Genomic DNA, 19,230 nt, shown 5'->3' on the forward strand with positions numbered 1-19,230 from the left:
ACATGAACAGTTCTAAAATCTAGATTTAAGATTAAACTATAAAATAACAAATTATTAAAACTTGAACATTCATGATTACATATCAGTGAGAGAACATCAAATTTCTGTAAAGAATTTTATCTTGTAGACCGCGCTAAACAGCTATACAGTTGAACCTTAGCAAATTTAATACTCATATGGAGAAATATCATTCAACAGTAAGTGTCTTATTACAGTTATTAGATGAAACCCAATTCTGGCATGATTTTTGTCTCTTTATTGAAATTAATTATAAGGGTTGTTCTACCCTTACAACTACAATATATTCAATTTGCAACTTCCCAAAAAGAGTTTAACCTCAAACCTAGTAAAAGAACAATACTGTTTTTGCGTCAGTGTAGGAATTAAAAAGGTCAAATTATCTATTTTATTGGGGTGAAACATAAAAAAGCAGATCTTGTTCATTACCGCAAAAAATTTATTTATTAGAAGGTTTACAAATTTAGGCAAAGTAATCACATAATACATTTCATAACCAAAAGACATAGTGAAGAAAACATGACTTTTCCGGACATTTGCCATCGTTCAGTGAAACAAGAAATCAATAACACAAACTCATATCTTAAAACCAAAGTAAAATTCGCGCATAACAACGCGTATTTAAAACAGATGAAGGTTAAAACATTGTTGGGCCAAGCACGTAATGCCTAATCATCTAGCGGGTGAGGATTTTCAGGATGTTTTTCGTATCCCTTGAAGAATCCGACCAAACTGAACTTTCTTCCATGTTCGCCCTGATCCAGAGCGTTCAGTTCGGCCAACTCTTGGGTGCTGAGCTCGAAGTCAAACACGTTAATGTTTTCCAACATGTGTTCAGTGGTGCTGCTTTTGGGGATGACCACAACCCCGAGCTGCAGAAGATGTCTGAGCAATATCTGGGCCTTGGTCTTCTTGTGGACCCGCGACAAGCGATCTACCAAGGGGTCATCCAGAGGAGACTTCATCTTGATTTCGCTGTTCTTCCTGGCCTCTCTGAAGAAGTTCATCATGGCTGGGGACCCCAGGCATGCGTATGCCGTGAAGACGACGCTATTATCCTTTGCCCACTGGCGTAACTCCTGTTGTTGAAAGTAAAGGTGGCATTCCGCCTGTATGTTTGGCGGGCGGGATTGATGCTTTCTCCATCAATCGGTCTACTTGACGGAGCGAGAAGTTGGACAAGCCAATGTGCTTTGCACAGCCTTTGTCCACTTTCTTCTCCATTGCCTGCCAGATTTTATCGTGATCGCTCTGGAAGTCTAGTTCGATGCTGCCGTCCTTGTCGTGGGGATAAAGCTCGTATCCAGGCTTGTACACAACAGTATTCTGGATTAGGTAAAGTTCTACGTAGTCTAGCTGCAGATTTTTCAAAGATCTTTGCAAGTATTCATCTACCAGTTCCTGGCGCATGGCGATGTTGGGCAGCTTGGTAGTTATGAAGAAGTCTTCCCTTTTCAGTCCTCCAATGTCCATCCATTCCCTGATAGCCTGACCAATAGCCTCTTCATTCTCATAGGCGTAGGCACTGTCCAGGTGTTTGTAACCGATCGCACTAAAATATCAAAAACGAGCATATTCTACCTCCAGCACTCGTTGTGTCAACATCTCCTGGAACAACAGAGATGAGCGACATCTTTAAGAAGATGGGACAGCGTGCCTTAAGGTTGTGATCAGCTGACTGCCCGACTCCGATGACGTGGAGGTGTTCGATGTCTTGACTGACGAGAGCTTCGCCGTCGACGAGATCGTGCGACTTAGGACAGCCAGGGGTCCTATCAGGAGCTGGCTGATCAGGCTGACCAGGGACAGTGAGTGAGAGAAGTCCAAGTCGGGTAGCTAGAATCAGATAAGATAAGGTTTGTATTGATCATTAGACATTACATGCAATAGATCACGTCAGAATATATTATACTAACAGTAAAATATCATAACCTCTGTGCGCTCCTCATGTTCTGTTGGCAGTATCTGAGCAGTTGGGCTCATTGGCTAGCGGGTTGACTGGAACAATTAGCTCCTGCAGCAGTCTAGCATCTGGTCGGTGTGCCACTGAGGGCCACTGAAGAGTCGTTGAAGAGCCAGGTGAGGGCGGTCAACTGCGCGGCTATCTCGGCTAAGGCGGCTTATAGGCTGCGCTGGGCGGGGGCGGCTGCTTCTGCTACCGCATCAGCTGCAGCGCCTCCGCTTGTTGTGGCAGAGTGGCTGGTGGAAGTGGCCACTCAAGCTTCTGCCTGGGTGTTGCCCTGGGCCTCCGTGTGACCGGGAGGTCAGCCACAGGTACCGGCGGGCGAGGCAGTCGGTTGGCTGGATTCCGGGGTTTCCTCCGGCGCTTCTTCTGCGGCATTTCATCCTCGGCATCACTCTCCAGTATGGAATCCGCTGGTGAGACATCCCGCGCTGGTCGCTTGGGCGGCTGGGCCGTTGGTCGCCTCGCCGCGGGTTTGGTTGGCCTGGGCTTGCGGGCCTACACAACTGTTTTCCTGACATTCCGGGGTACTGTTTATGCATATAATTGTAAACGTTGTATATTTCGCGTGCTTGACTGTGAATAACAGGGTTTTTTTACAGTTTTAGAAACCGAAGCACCTGCGTTGTCCATTGTAACAACTGATACGTATGTTTTTAGTCACGCTAATAAACACTTCACTCGTAGAGTAGATAGAACTGACTGACAGCGCTGCTCGGTGAGCGGGGCGGGCCGCGAATGCGCGCAGCGACATCTGTCCACTGCGCAACCAAGGACCCTTTCACGTCTAAGTAATCTAAGAGTACTTAACAGCTGGCGCTCTGGCCTCCTTGTAGGCTGAACGCCCACGATAGCTGGTGTTGTGATCACCGCTATCACTGGCGAAGTCAAGACATCGAAGAGCTCCACGGCATCGGAGTCGGGCAGTCAGCTGATCACAACCTTAAGGCACGCTGTCCCATCTTCTTAAAGATGTCGCTCATCTCTGTTGTTCCAGGAGATGTTGACACAACGAGTGCTGGAGGTAGAATATGCTCGTTTTTGATATTTTAGTGCGATCGGTTACAAACACCTGGACAGTGCCTACGCCTATGAGAATGAAGAGGCTATTGGTCAGGCTATCAGGGAATGGATGGACATTGGAGGACTGAAAAGGGAAGACTTCTTCATAACTACCAAGCTGCCCAACATCGCCATGCGCCAGGAACTGGTAGATGAATACTTGCAAAGATCTTTGAAAAATCTGCAGCTAGACTACGTAGAACTTTACCTAATCCAGAATACTGTTGTGTACAAGCCTGGATACGAGCTTTATCCCCACGACAAGGACGGCAGCATCGAACTAGACTTCCAGAGCGATCACGATAAAATCTGGCAGGCAATGGAGAAGAAAGTGGACAAAGGCTGTGCAAAGCACATTGGCTTGTCCAACTTCTCGCTCCGTCAAGTAGACCGATTGATGGAGAAAGCATCAATCCCGCCCGCCAAACATACAGGCGGAATGCCACCTTTACTTTCAACAACAGGAGTTACGCCAGTGGGCAAAGGATAATAGCGTCGTCTTCACGGCATACGCATGCCTGGGGTCCCCAGCCATGATGAACTTCTTCAGAGAGGCCAGGAAGAACAGCGAAATCAAGATGAAGTCTCCTCTGGATGACCCCTTGGTAGATCGCTTGTCGCGGGTCCACAAGAAGACCAAGGCCCAGATATTGCTCAGACATCTTCTGCAGCTCGGGGTTGTGGTCATCCCCAAAAGCAGCACCACTGAACACATGTTGGAAAACATTAACGTGTTTGACTTCGAGCTCAGCACCCAAGAGTTGGCCGAACTGAACGCTCTGGATCAGGGCGAACATGGAAGAAAGTTCAGTTTGGTCGGATTCTTCAAGGGATACGAAAAACATCCTGAAAATCCTCACCCGCTAGATGATTAGGCATTACGTGCTTGGCCCAACAATGTTTTAACCTTCATCTGTTTTAAATACGCGTTGTTATGCGCGAATTTTACTTTGGTTTTAAGATATGAGTTTGTGTTACTGATTTCTTGTTTCACTGAACGATGGCAAATGTCCTGAAAAGTCCTGTTTCCTTCACAATCCTTCCATCGTAAAAAATAACCTGCAAACAAAGAAAAAAAGCATATTTATTGTTTCATTCTTGATAAATCATGGATAAAAACATTAGTTGCTTAGTATAGTCTACAATTCAAACATGGTAATGTCTACAAAACTCTACAGAAAATAAAATTGTCATTTTGCCTGTTTCAATAGTCGTTAGTAATATACAGTGTAGGAACCGAGAACCAATTTGCATTATATAGGCGTTACAAAACTTGGATTTTCTCAAAATCGTCAGAGGAACTTCTCGTAAGAAAGTGATTAATCAGCCTTGCTGGTTTTGGTTGAGGTCAAAATCGGAGGGTATCAAAAGGGTTGAGAATACGAAATGATCATTTTTCCCGGATCGTTTTTTTTCTTGCTTGACAGTCACAAATAAACCGCCAGACATATAATACAAGCAGTTACATTGCCTAGCTGAAAGACTTTCACTTGGCACCTATCTGGTCTGTACTCTGTATACGTAAGCTGGCGCCTATTTAACATTTATTTTATGCATCTGACGGTTTATGTTAAGTACACCAAATAAAAAAAATAATATCTGAGAAAAATATAGTTCCATATTTTGTCTTTTAATACTTTCCCATGTCTCCCTGTTTCTATTACGCTGAGTGAGAAAAAGAGCCTATTGATAGTCCTAACCTTTTTTTCATTTCTATTTCGACCTCCACTTATACTAAAGAGGGGCTGACGAGCGCTTTCTTTTTAGGAAAAAGTCCCATACCGAATTCCCTAACAGGCTCTCTGCTCCAGGACCACTGGGCGATGGATCGAAGATCATGTATATTCAGGATTACTATAAGTAGCCTAAAGTTCATAAAATAAACCTTATTCTGGGGGCATTTAAGAAGGAATGTTTATCTCTTAATAAAATCCTACAACACAAATTTAAATATTCTACTATTTTTGAAGTACACTCTACAACTTTCAAGTAGTACGCTATTACAGCTGTATGGCTCTCATTTTTTAACACTAAACTCAACCTTTAAATAAATTCTAAAAACCTTTACTTTGATGGACTTGTGCACGACATAACCATGAATTAAGTTATGTAAATTATTGTTTCACAGACTGTAAGTACAGACAACAAACATTTTTGACTGATGTGGTGATGTAGTGATTGGTGTGTGTGTGTGTGTGTGTGTGTGTGTGTGTGTGTGTGTGTGTGTGTGTGTGTGTGTGTGTGACTAACGTTTTTGAGTGGTGCATCACCACTTTACATACATCATCTTTTTATGGTCATATTTTTATCGGCATTCAACAAAGACATAACTTAAATTTACAGATATACCGAAAAATATAGAAATACACACACAGAAATACAATTTCATGACAATCGGTAAAAACACGCTATGACATCAAAACAGACAAAATGTCAAACAGATCTGTGTAAATACCTATAATATATCTTTAATCATTTGTAAATAAAGCTTTGATTATTGAAATAATTTATATTAAAATTGTTGAAAAATATCTTGATGCTCGTTCTGCGGAGTTATGACCGTGTTGTAGAATCAAAGCCCAGCTTGTAGTGGTGTCCCAGCGCAGCGTGTTGTTTGTTGAACCCAGAAAAGGCCGGGACAAGTGCAATATTAATCGAACAAATAGTTACACCGATCACGGCCTTTCCGGAGCCCAAGCCTTCAAGAGGTGAATGTCTTTCCTAGACGTAAATTCCTTATTCTCAGCAGAATTATATAAAACATATCCAAACACTAAACGTATAACAACAATAATTTACTTTCTTTACTAAAACAAAACACTAACATAATAAAGCTTGGCGGCCTTTCATACTACAAAAAAATCATACATTGTTAATGCATTCAAATTCTTTTAACCTATTTGTTGTACAACATTGGATTACATCTCAAACGGCTTAAGAGACATTTATTACATGTAAATCCTATCAAAAATAAACTATTGGTATTTTAACTGTTACAAAACCTACCTACTTCTTCCGACTGAGCAGGAAGGACTATTTTATCACGATAACATTTGTTTATTGGGTTCTAATTTTTAAGCTTAAAACTGGAACAAATTACATATCAAACTAATCAAACGTAAACTTAATTAAAATAAATGGTATTGTATTCTGTTAATTTCAAGTGTTTGAAATTAACAGAATATTACCCAAGAATATCAGTTGACAGTGCAAACAAATTTGACATCAAAACACAAAACATAAATGCTAGCTGTTATTTGGTTTGTGGCAAATTTACAGATTAACACAACAAGTTAAAAGTTTGTTGTAGCCAACATTATATACCACATATTACTTGGTATCTTGTAATAAAGATTAATCCTTACTAAGATATACAGAGTTATTTTCAGAACTTATAAAGACACTTAACAATAGTAAATGGAAAACAACAACAACAAAAACAGTATAAAATGATATTTAACATAGTGTACTATAGCTAAAGTAGCACTGGTATTTAAACTATTAAATATGACTAAAAGGATTATGGTTATTGGCTAAAGATAATGCAAATTAAATAAAAAGTACTCTGTTTGATGTTTGACATTTTATATAGTAATGTATAACTCAGCGTTTTGAGTTTTTAAATCCATCGCCTTCATCAGGTGAAAAGACTTTCACTTAAATTCATACAACAAATCTGATGCCTTATTATTTCTATGTTTTAAATATAAATAGTGTCCCTCTTTGACGAGAGATTTTACAATTTCGATGTGTTTTGTAAGGTGAATATATCTTTGAATTTTGGGATTGTGGGGATCAAACGCAATTTTAATGGTCTGCCCTGCGGCGAGTAAGACACATTCTGAATGTTATCCATCCAAAGGGAAACACCTCTACGAGAGTATCGATGGAGACGTCGCGTAATAGTACAGGTAGCCCTTAACCGTCGTTTGCCAAAGTTGGCTGGAACAGGCCGGCTAGCAGCGTATTTACGGACGTTTAATATCTTCGATCTCTATAATAGTCACCCAAAATCACTGATACTCCTTAATCAAAACGAAGATGGGCTTGACCATACACCGTTGTGTAGGTCTATAGCAGTGCCAATGCTAGTGCCAGGTGCAATGCGCATGCGCGAGATAATGAAGATGACTTCCGGCCAGTCACAACAGGTGCGGGTAGCAGGCCTACGCACGCGCTCCATCAGAGCAGCAGGTGACGGCGCATGCGTAGACTCCGCGCCTGCGCCGGGCCGTGTGCCATCTGCCCGCCGCACCGCCGCCGGCCAATCGTAATCTCCTATTCGGAGAAAGAAAAAGGTGGAACGAAAGAAATATTAGTTAGTAAACAATAAACGAATTGATACAACATCTAAATTGGCTACATTTTAAAAGTTACAATGAATTTACATTGACAGTTACATTTAATAAGAATTTATTTCGAAATATTATTTTTAATATTTTTAATTCTAAATTACATTGTTACATCGTGTTATGCGAATATTGAAGGAATCATAATTATTTATTAATATTGTTATTATTAATTATAAAGATATTGCAAACAACTAGATCACATTTAAAAACAATGTTAGCTATAACTCTTTCTAATTCTGTGTGTAGAATTTTTATTTTATTTTAATGTTTTCTCTAAATTATCCTATTATACTATACAATTGTTTTCAAATATTAACTACTTTACATACCTTACGTTAAAAGACAGTTCAGTTATGAAATTTTCGCATATTTGATAAAAATTTATACAAATATTATGTTTTGTCAATTTGTACCTTAAAATGACAGATTGAATTTTAATTTGTAATACATATTTAATTAGTAAAAAAGTATATTTGTTTAGTTATTTAGACCAAAATGGTCAGTATTTTAATTTTAAATTTTTGTTTGACTCACTGCGCAGCGCGGCGCTGAGGGTGATATAGGCACAGCCGTGTACTGCGTGTATAGCATATCGCCTTCACAACTAACCGAGAGTAAGTACGAGATTTAATCTTCATAACAAATACACAAACGCATCGCAAAGCGTATATATAACTAAGCTGTGTGCGTTACTGGGATCCATAATCATTTTATATGAACACAATTCGCAACGGAAATTGATTATGAATATCTATAAAATCACTCGTATTCGTACAGATACTTTTATTTACGTACAATTTGTAATCGTATGAATCGCAATCACTGAATTCCAAACACACATTAAATTATAAACATATGTACACTATACAAACCCAATAGTTTTTATACATATACAAATATATAATAAATTATACAATTTAAGTAAAATACTGCGATAGCTAAGAAAGGTTTTGGGTTATTAATTGTTTTTGTGATTTCGGCAGATATACCAAGTGTTATAAAATATAACCCGACAACTATTCGTATTTGGTAAGGACCTGGTACTCGTATAATAGCTGACACCCGTGTTGTGTTTTGGCCTAAAATATGTTTAATCTAAACACTTTCATTGCGACACGCGTCATATACCGGTTTTAGGACAGCAGGAGCAGTAGACATTTGCGTCCACTGAAGTTAATGAGTTAAAATTACATTCTTTTTTATTTGCAGCAGACTTTTTTTGTCTTATTTTAAATGCAGTTATTTATATTCTTACAATCTATTATTTTGCTTTTTCATTTAACTCTACCAATAAAAATGACATGTTGAAATCTCACATGATTGTACTAGGTTGGTACACAAATTTATTTCTCCTGCTATTTTCTCGTTGCCATTACTATTACCAACAAGACATATATAAATATATTCGCTAACTCTCAGCCAAATTCCAAGGAGTGGCATGCACCATCATCTAACTTAGTGTTGCTCATATTTAAATGAAGCTTTATGCAACATTTAAAGACTGCAGTTCGTTATATATTCCAGATAGCGTGGGGACATATAGAAATAAATTCGTCCAGTCTCTCGAGTGATAGGCTTCGCTAACGCTCAGTTAATTAATATTGTACAATAAGTATAACGTATAGTGCAATTTATTCACTGTTACTTTAATAGTCTATTGTTTTCCTACAACCCAGTCTTCATTTTACGCAGTCAAAAGTGGATAAAAAACCTACGATACCTAAAAGTTTTTAGGATTGCTGGTTGATAAACACGAACGTTTTAAATGAGTTCTCATAAATATGGATGGACGGTCATACAGTACTTGTGGAAAATGGCTTTCATTCACAAAAATACGACAGCAGCTTACGAATTTTGATATCAACCGGGGGAAGGGTAGAAAGAGTTCGTCACTAATTAGAAACATCGCCGAAGACAAGGGCAACACCTCAAAGCCGCCTACCTTGAAGGAACTTATTATAGTACAGCGTGTGGCGAATTAATGAGTCATTTGTTAGTGTTGGTACCACTGTTTCCGGCCGGACAGTCAGCTGGTCGCGCCCACGTCACTTCCGGCGCTCATCTGATCGCTGGACTCGCAGAGGTAGTTGTGTGTGACCTGGCCGCTCGCCCAACAATGTGCCCCCCCCACCCATTGCAACTCTTCCACTCGTCTTTGTCCAACGACTTGTATTATTAATATTGTGTTTGCCATTAAGATAGCTTCCCACTCCAAGAATCTAACGTGACATCCACACAACATGCTACTCCATTCAATGTATATGATTTATTGTTGTGTGGAAGGCAAAAACCAAATTGAACAAATTTTCAAAATCTTCTAACACCATACCTGCGGTGGACAATAACTTCATTTCCCTATGTATCATAGTCTTGGACTAATTGCGTGTCTGCTGCCGCAGTATTATAAATTACTCGTACTTTGTGAATTCAGCATTATGCGATTTATTAGATCTAACTTATTTAAATACCCTCCTACATAGCCCATGGAACGTAATTTTATACACTATTCACTCGAGACATAGGTTTATTAAGATTTTTCTGATGGAAGTCTTGACAATGTGCTTCATTTCCCATTAAGGTCAATACTTCATATATATCATGAATATTAAACTAAACGTAATATCATTCAGCAGGAAATAGCTTATAAAAGAACACAATTTCCAAAATTGTTTGGTACTTAATGTGTTATTTTTTTAACTACCATGGGCTTTAAAGGGGAAGAAACAAGCTTGTTATTTTTGTTACTGCTTTTTCGAATGTATCATGAAGCAAAACATGTATCGAAAATGCAAAGTCCGCGTAAAAATATTGAATTGTATCGAAATCCTTTACTTCCACGGATTTGTCTAGTAAGCTTACCGAAACCGGGAGGTTAGTTTCTGATACTAACCACGTGACTACAACTCAAATTCACTAATACTACAAGTACACTGATGTTACGTCACTGCTGTGCTGAGTTTGACCTACAAGCGTATATCTTAAATATTTCTCCTTAGTATACATTTGGAGTTGATTTTTGTACCTTTCCATACTTACGAAGAATAACAGTAAAGATGCTAAGTTTTATGATTATTCATTACTACATTTTTGAACTAATATAAGGCCATAGAGTAAAGATATTTCTATATTAACATATATTCTATGCAGAAATATTTTTCAGTCCATGGTAAGACTAATCTCTAAATAGATTGCGATATGACAGCTCTTGTGACACCACGCCTTCAAAATCGTTTAGGCAATACAAATACTGCTATGAACTGCTGTGTGAGAGATTCAGGCGCTCCTTCCACCATCAATTTGTCAACCATTAAAATACAGTAAATCTTTTCTTGAGTACAGTAAAAAATTAGTGTTTATTGTGAAACATAAAAGTAAAATATACAAGATAATCTACACAACAAATTAATATAATAAAATTAATAAAAACACATTTTAGATATTTTTGTTTAATATACATGTTTTAACAACTATTAATGATTTTTTAATTTACTGGTTTTTTTTTCAATTTGATTAAAATTCACAATTCAAGTTTCAATACAGTTTTATTGATTTTTATCACTTATAGAATTAAGTGATTAAACGCAATTACGAAAAAAGCTAAATAAAATACAAAAACTTCAATTGGCAAACTAAAAAGTACGATATGCATTTGAGGATACGCTAGGTTATGGATTATATAATTATACACAAACAATTTAACACTCTGACTTATACGTATAGAAACATTAGTTAGTTATTGTAGTATAATTTAACTCTGTTTTTAAATATACTAATTAAAAAAAACAAATTTCTGCTTAAAATGTAAAAAAGATTGTAAAAAGTAAAATGCCAATACTTATTTCAAAGTAGAAATTAAAATTTACTCACCAAATTATTCCAGACGACGACGAAGGTCCTTTCATTAAATCCTGCAAAACACACAGTAATTGAAATATACAATCTTAAGTATTCGTAAATATGGTAATATATTAAACATTTGTCAAGAAAACAGTTTTTTTTATTTTTGAATAATTGGGTTTTGCAACCAAAACCCTAAATTATTATTATGGTTCAGAACATGGGGTTGAACAGTTTCTAGAAACAATATTTACATTATTAATCAGTGAAAACAACTAAACAATCTAAAAAAACTTGTACTAAATTACAATTACCGTAGGCATAGTATAGTACTTCAAAGGCTTTGCGATTAATTTGAAGTTTCTAAACGCCGTTTTCCTTACGGTGTTTATCGTGCAATAGTCGAAGTAAATACTTTATCAAAATCGAATCGGCTACCACCTTGAAATCTTTCATCCAATGAATCTGGCTAATACTCGCTCCAGGCATTCACACGAACTATTCGGTAATATTTTGGGAATTCGTCCTCCGTGAGAAAAATGTAATACAAACGTAAGCCAGAAATGCTTAATTTTGTCTGTCTGTCTGTATGTGTTTTTAAGATTTAATTTTTTATTTCAGAACCGAGTAAATAAAAAGAAACTCAAATTCAACACGAGTACCGTAATGCCCTTAAAGTCTCAAATCAGGAGAAAAAATAATATAACATTTTCATTTCATTTTTCAAAATGGTGGACGGTTGAACTTTTAAAAGCATAATACCGTAAAAATTATCAAGACTATGAAAGCTTATTAAATAATAATAAAAGTTTGTAAATTTAAATACAAACCTTTTGTACCTAGATGATAAAAATGGATAAGTGAATATTGTAAAAGTTTCTAACTATTGTTATGCACGATTAATGATGTCGTAAACAATGAAAATGTTTCCTTTTATAAAAACAGTTACAAATCTACATGTACATTAATTATTGATCGATTGTTTTGTTATTGAGCTTTAACAACTTCAACCGTCCGCAATCTTAAAACGTGGAATGATAATATGATATTGGGGTTTCTCTAGACTTAAAACTGCTGTAATAATCATTTTACCAAATTTGAGATAGGTTTCTGAAATTAAAAATAACATAAAAACATATATAGACAGACTGACTGTAAACTAAGCATTTCTCATGATTGTTTATATTTCATGAATTGTTTGCCTTTGTCTAGAAGAACAAGCCCCCTTTGTTAAGAGTTTGAAAACACCACTTTATATGCATATATTTAAAAAGTAGTATTGTTTTGGAGTCAGAAGGGTCATATTTGGCGAATGCATCAATTCGCCGAAAATCCCACCATGAGAATGTAATAATATGCATATCTCTGTGACATATACCTCACATTTATTTCCTGTCCAATTGTGAAACAAGGATTAATCACGAGATTCAGTTGCGCCATTTTTTCTTTCACGTCGCTGTAACCCGAAAATCAAGGTGCTCGACCTGTCGTGTCGCAACGCGGATCTCCGAGCGTCTGAAGGGGAGGGATCGTTACATTTTTCAGATCGCAGATTGAGATTTCCCCTTTTTTGCGGTTTTGAAATAGGCGGGGGTTGTGAAATCGGAGAGGGTGAGCGACAGGGGCGCCCCGGACCGGTTTGTGGGGCAACTCTTTCAATTATCGGCCTGCGGAGCGGCAACAGTTGACAACGTCAATGGTACTGTCACAGATGACAACGCCTGGTCGGATTTAAATGATGTGATCATTTGGGGTCCGTTCCATACACAGAGTGACCCCTCCTCCGGAGCATCGACTGTTGAAAACATCCATTAACTCCATAAATAAGTCGTGCATTAAACAGGTCCTTAGTTAGTGACAGAAGTTGCTGAGGACTAATATTTTTTTCGAATTGTCACGAACTATACACAAGTAAAGTTATAGATGCCACGCAGGCAGTGAAACACGAATGACGTAAATATCTTTACACATTGTCTGCAATGTTACTGGATCGTTTGGTTGCGAAAGGAGAAGAAAAGAAGTTAGCAACACCATTTTAAGGACCACCAATGACTGAATGAATATTATCTCCCGTCTTGATTCCGAATTGTTTGGAAACGGATTTTTAAATCCAAGATAAACAAATCAGTGTTCTACCATCTAAATCTCAAGCACTAAGCAAGATGGTACAATTTTCCAGATTCTCGCAGATTCCTCATCACAGATTAATTTACCTGTAGCGCAGAGTACAGGAGTGGTTCGGCAGTCAAGGATAAGGTATACTCCAGGGCTGTAACCGATTCTAGACTCAGAAATTGTGAAGAGCAGTCAGGGCGTTATAAAAAGTTTTAATTCAACTCCAAGATTTGGGCAAAGCTAAACAAGAATTTATAATGTCACATTGGAGAGTCTACAAAGTTATAAGACTATATTTAGATTACAATGGGTTTGGCATTCGTAGATCTATGGAATTCCCAGGTTTAAGATAAAGAAGACCAGTTTCTTTTCTGGACAGTTTTTAAATCACCTATTCTGTTGAAGTATTGAGAAAGATTTGATAATACCTCTTAAGCACGTGTTAATGTTCCTTATAAGCAAAACGTGTGGAAGTATTTTTGAATCAGTTACTAAACAAGAATTTCAAGAACACTCGATATGGATTTTCGGAAGAAATCATTAGACAAGCGGTTCGCGATTTAGATATATTACTTTTGTTATCCCGCTTAAGAGCATATTAATGTCCCTCTTAAGCAAAATAAATGTGGGGAAGCCCTATTTAATCATTTACTAAAGTAGACTTCGAAGCATGATATGGGGTTTGGGAGCGTATTACCAGAGAATGTATAAAATAGTATCAAAAGTTTAAAGTTTGTTATTGACGATGGAAGGTTTGAAAGGATAACAGGATTTCAGACATATGCCATCGGTAAATGTTACAAAATGTACATCAAAACGTTTCAAGGATTGAATTCTATCATCATCGTCGGGTGAGAAAACAATTGGTGTATTCTGTCCTCTTAGTCAGGTGAGAAGACATATTGATGTACAAATTGTCTTCTTACCTGACTAAGGGGGTAGAATTTGTAACATATAATGATGGCAAAAGTCTGGATATTTCCTTTTAGTATCAAGATTATTTGGAACATGTTTCTGCCTCACCTACTCTAACAATGTCTCACATAAAAGCGGGAGATTTAATGAAAAATAAAATCAGTAAGTGAATCAATATTTTACAAACTGACACTACACTACCAAACACACGCAACTTCCATCGAGGTCTGTTACCATTTAACAATTCGCAGCTCACAGTCGTTTGTATATTTAAAAGTCCAGTGTAATAATGTCCCTATCTCTTATATAGTGTCACTTCTAGTAGAACCATTAATGTTTGTAAACTCGGTGTTGTTGATTGACTTCATATACACACTTACTTCATTGGAGTCGTTAAAGAATGAGAGCCAATTGTATGTCAATGTGATATTGTTGCTATACTAAGAACACATCTCCTAAACACTCACGGAACTGCCTAAAAGTCCAAACAAAGACACCGAACTCTTGTGTATATCCTGCACGTTCGCACAAAGGAGGCGCGGATGGAGCAGCGTGCGGGTCACATTTCTCAGTTTGATGATTTACAATCGCTGCATTACACGCGCGGTCTGAACGTCGCGAATAGTACAATAGACGTAGAAAGGTGAAATTTGGCAACACCGCTGAAAAGATCCTTCTCGGAAGCGACCGTTCCCTTCTTTGTGGAACTTCTTTTATTTTCTGGACCTTCAACGCCTGTTTTTGTGTACCTCTGCTGAAAATATACTTTCTAACACACCCAAGAATCGTTTTAAAACGTCCTAAAATATTATATTTCCATTGGAAGCTTTGAGACGTTTAACCGTCAAGTCCCAAGTACACATTACAGTAATAAATCCATGGTACATACATCGTATACCTGTATATTGGATATTATTCTTCATAAATGTTACAAGTCAAACATTTCAATGACGTTTTGTCGTGGTAAGGTCTTTCGTAGAAGACTCACTCTCCAAATAACAGTAAAAATATACCTAAACAGCTTTGTGATTCATAATTAGCATGAGTTTTATTTTCCACTCTACGTCGACACTGACGCACATTCAGCGCCGTGTAATAAAATTGATTATTATCTAGCAAACAGTGTTTCACATTACAGTCGTAACCCACATGACATATAGTTTTCCTTTCATTCCCAGACAAATAACTGCAGAAAGACCAATATATGGTTGTTAATCTCACAAATATACATTTATAGGTATATAAATAACTAATAATTGTATTACCTGTATCAATATTTCTCACAGCTCTATCAATGCAGAGGCCTGGAATGGCCTTTTAACATAATTAGATAATCATAAACTCTTTAACAAACAATATTTGAGAGTTATCAAGAAATTTGGAGTTCCTATTAATTACCTTTTAATGATAGCATCACATTATGTAATATAATGAAAGGTATAGTTTCTAATTGAAACGCCATTTTATACTATTTATACCTTGGTCGTGAGAAACATTTTATTGACAACACCAATTAAACATCTCAAAAAATGTTACGGCCAAAATGGGCTACGGCCCACCACAGCTAAAAAGATTTTGCTTTGGAACATCTTGAAACTAGACTACTAGTACCTGCATTAAAAAAAAGTTAATTCAGGGTTCAAACTAGGGGAAAGGCGGATTCATACAGCACATAAGTTCAATTTACATTATCGTTTGGAATATTCTCGCATGTTTCACAAAACACGCACACACAAACTTATTGTATTATTAGCATATTGTAACCAATTAGCATTTGCCATCCCAGTAGTTTGTCATTAAACATTTCATAACTGTTTTTATTTAATTCCCAGATGTAATGAGGCAAATAATAATTAGCCTTAAGTATGATCCCTATTAGATAATTAATCCTCAATTTGATCATTGCTGCAATAAAGTTGTGCTACACATATACATATACCATCCATACAAATAAAGTGCAATGACAATTTATAATTATAAAACACGTTTCATAAGAAACACAAACAATTTTATTCTTCTGAAGTGTTTAGATGGGCAGTAAGCATGTTCTGTAACCTTCATTATAAAATATTTTTAACAAGGCCATAAAATCAAATGAGATTTTCAACGCTACACGAAGACTGTAGGGTTCGTAGGGCACACCTGGGAAGGGCAGCTGTCTTACGCAACCCCATACAAAAGGACCCTCGGTGGCACAAAGCCCCGGGACTCAAAAGACGCGCATAAAGCCCCCAGGAAGGAAGATGAAAAAGCCTGAATGCGCAGCGCACAAAAGCCTTCCACTCGTATGAGACGCGCACCTACCTCTACGCTGTACAAGCTCGACCGTATCTTCTCCTAGGCCTCGGTCGGGGGATTGCAAGAAGAAACTATTGTCTGGTGCCGTTTCCATCTTTTTGTTCTTTTACCGAATCCCAAAATACCTTCGGGGGATTGCAAGAAGAAACTATTGCCTGGTGCCGTTTCCATCTTTTTGTTCTTTTACCGAATCCCAAAATACCTTCGGGGATAACAAAGGTTTAAAAAGGGAACACCGCATTGTTCTCTATTTTGAGGTTCAGCCAGTGGAAATAAGGTTTGGGTGAAAACAAGAACAAAGCTTAGAATAGCAAGAATTCACAATATCCTCATCTCATGTTAAATGTTTGCGCTTGGATACAGTTGAAATGCTATTTTAAGTACAAGCCGCTGAGGAGCTGATAATTGTAACTGGCTGGATGAGAATTCTTTGTTTGAAGTTTATTTTGGAAGATGGAAAGGATTGTGAAGGAAACAGGATTTTTCCGGACATTTGCCATCGTTCAGTGAAACAAAAAATTTACCTGAAGAAGAGATCAGATTGCAGATTTCGAAACGTAGTGTTACTGATTTTTTGTTTCACTGAACAATGGCAAATGTCCGGGAAAAATCTAGAATGAGAATGTTAACAAAATGTATTACTTAACACCTTTAAAGTAACAAGGAAATATTTTTAAAAATGTTGCAACACATCTCTTGTACAACTCTGGTAAAGGTTCTAAAATAATTCTAGATTGAGATATTGAATTTATCTTATACCAGATCTAAAAATAGAGCCTGGACTGTATGAAGTTGTATAGTATGGGGGTTGTAAAAACCACTAGCTTTGTGTGTATCATTAAAGTTGATGATTTCGGAAGAAGCATGCCCTTTCTGGTACTTCGAGGCTCGTGAAATTGTGCAAGCATTTGCGGTGATGTACCGAACCACCCCTCAATAGCCCAAGAGTGATCCTTACACATCCTCTCACTACCACAGAGACATGCCATGTACGCTTGGGTGACGTTGTGGAACTACGTATCGTCACCAGCAACATCACAATAGCAATCAAGCAGGCAATCAGGTCACAACGTGTGAAGGGGGACAGATAGGGGTGTGACACCCTCCCTTACCCACCGTTACGGCCAGGAGGGGTGTAAACAGAGTAATGTTCGTTATTGTTAACCTGCACCACCGCCGGTACTTGCCGGCCTGTTGACTGTGGCCCAGCTTTCAATTCACGAACAATAATGAGGTGCAACATTGACAAATCTGACTCATCTAACAGGAACGTTACTGGCGTGCTAAAAAACATCGTACTGTTATGAGGGGTTGTTCGTTTCCTTCTTGGGTCTGTTCATGGTTTTTTAATGAGATGAAACCAGAAAGGCAAAATTGTATCACTGGAAAATTAGATACCCCTGTATCACAGGGTCGCAGAGGAGTGAGTACACACGAGTAAGAATACGACGAGATTTTGAAGTGTCGATTTGTACAATTTGAACTTTGTTTGCGTGCAATTTTAATGGCTCAATACCAAGAGTAATAAGAAATAATCCGTTGATTTCACGTGGAACCAAACCACGAACATTTTGGAACACCATATATTTTGCTTTAACTGTGTACTGGACAAGTATAAGAAGCTCTACCGACTCCAGGTTCTGTTAACCAAAAGAACGTCGAATATTCTCCGGTATATCGAGATTCGATAAAGATAGTAGTAGCGTTGGGTGTGAGTCGGCACTAAAATTCCACTGGTAAATCCAGCATATCTGTAGATGTAACAATCACGCGAGAAAACCATTTTCAGACTTTTCCTATACATTTGAGGACCGTACTTCAGTAGTCGCGTGGTAAGGACGATACCGAGAACAGAGCCAGGTGGACGGAAGAGTAAGGATAACGGTAAGGAGAGATGGAGGATACGAGTGGGAGAACCAGCCTGGAGAGCGAGGATTGGAGGTGAGGAGATGGAGCACGAGTGGTGGTGACAGTGATGGTTACATCACAGCATCAGCTATAGAGGTTGCGCCGGTTCATCGCCGATTACCTGCGACTCATCCTAAATCAGCGTTCCTGCTTCCAAACGGAAATGAAGCACAAACGTCCAATGATCGCTACCCTTCTTATCTGCATACACGTTTTCCATTCCAAAGTTTTATAGTGCCTTTTTAGAAAGTCAATCCCGGTGTAATGCGCTTCAATCAAATAAGGTCGTCTAATGTACACACATTATTTTGTAAATATCCGTCTTAAATGAAGTAGAATAAATGTATTATTACTGTTAATTTTAAACGATAATACATTAAAATCAGCGAAATAAGACTAATGAAAAGTACCTTATTCATCAGATTATGGATATCGAATACTTGCACTAAATTACTCGAATTTACTGCCATAACATATGTAGAGCATAACCTGCATGCGCACATAACTGGACAATCCCATGTGAAAATAATACAACAAATTATGAATTTTAAAATAAACAAATATGTACAACACTCATTTTGTTTTGTTTTTTTTTATTATATAAAAAATGAGATAAACCTTTTGAATTCATAGTCTGGTATAATTACGTGCAGAAACAAAGATTAAATCAATTTCTTATAATATTTAAACATAAATGGTTGTTTACTCGTAGAATTTACTACTACACTTTCCATAAAAAACATACAGCATGCAGTTAGTTGA

The 19,230-nt window shown here is 37.6% G+C and overlaps 2 protein-coding genes across 2 annotated transcripts; one reads left to right on the forward strand and one right to left on the reverse strand.

The window, feature by feature from the left end:
* Positions 1–662: 662 nt before the first annotated feature.
* LOC124354461 (aldo-keto reductase family 1 member C1-like) lies at positions 663–1,573 on the reverse strand. Its single transcript, XM_046804925.1, has 2 exons — positions 1,083–1,573; positions 663–1,030 (listed from the first exon to the last, which is right to left on the reverse strand). Exons 1-2 carry the CDS (start codon positions 1,489–1,491, stop codon positions 687–689), a joined length of 753 nt encoding a protein of 250 aa, XP_046660881.1. The 5' UTR covers positions 1,492–1,573; the 3' UTR covers positions 663–686.
* A 1,456-nt stretch (positions 1,574–3,029) lies between these two features.
* LOC124354466 (aldo-keto reductase family 1 member C23-like protein) lies at positions 3,030–3,533 on the forward strand (the record flags this gene model as incomplete). The annotated part of the gene is made up of 1 exon (XM_046804939.1): positions 3,030–3,533. A coding segment is annotated over one exon (504 nt), but the record flags the coding sequence as incomplete, so codon positions are not given.
* Positions 3,534–19,230: the final 15,697 nt, after the last annotated feature.

The sequence above is a fragment of the Homalodisca vitripennis genome, chromosome 1, assembly GCF_021130785.1.
Source record: "Homalodisca vitripennis isolate AUS2020 chromosome 1, UT_GWSS_2.1, whole genome shotgun sequence".
NCBI lineage: Eukaryota > Metazoa > Arthropoda > Insecta > Hemiptera > Cicadellidae > Homalodisca > Homalodisca vitripennis.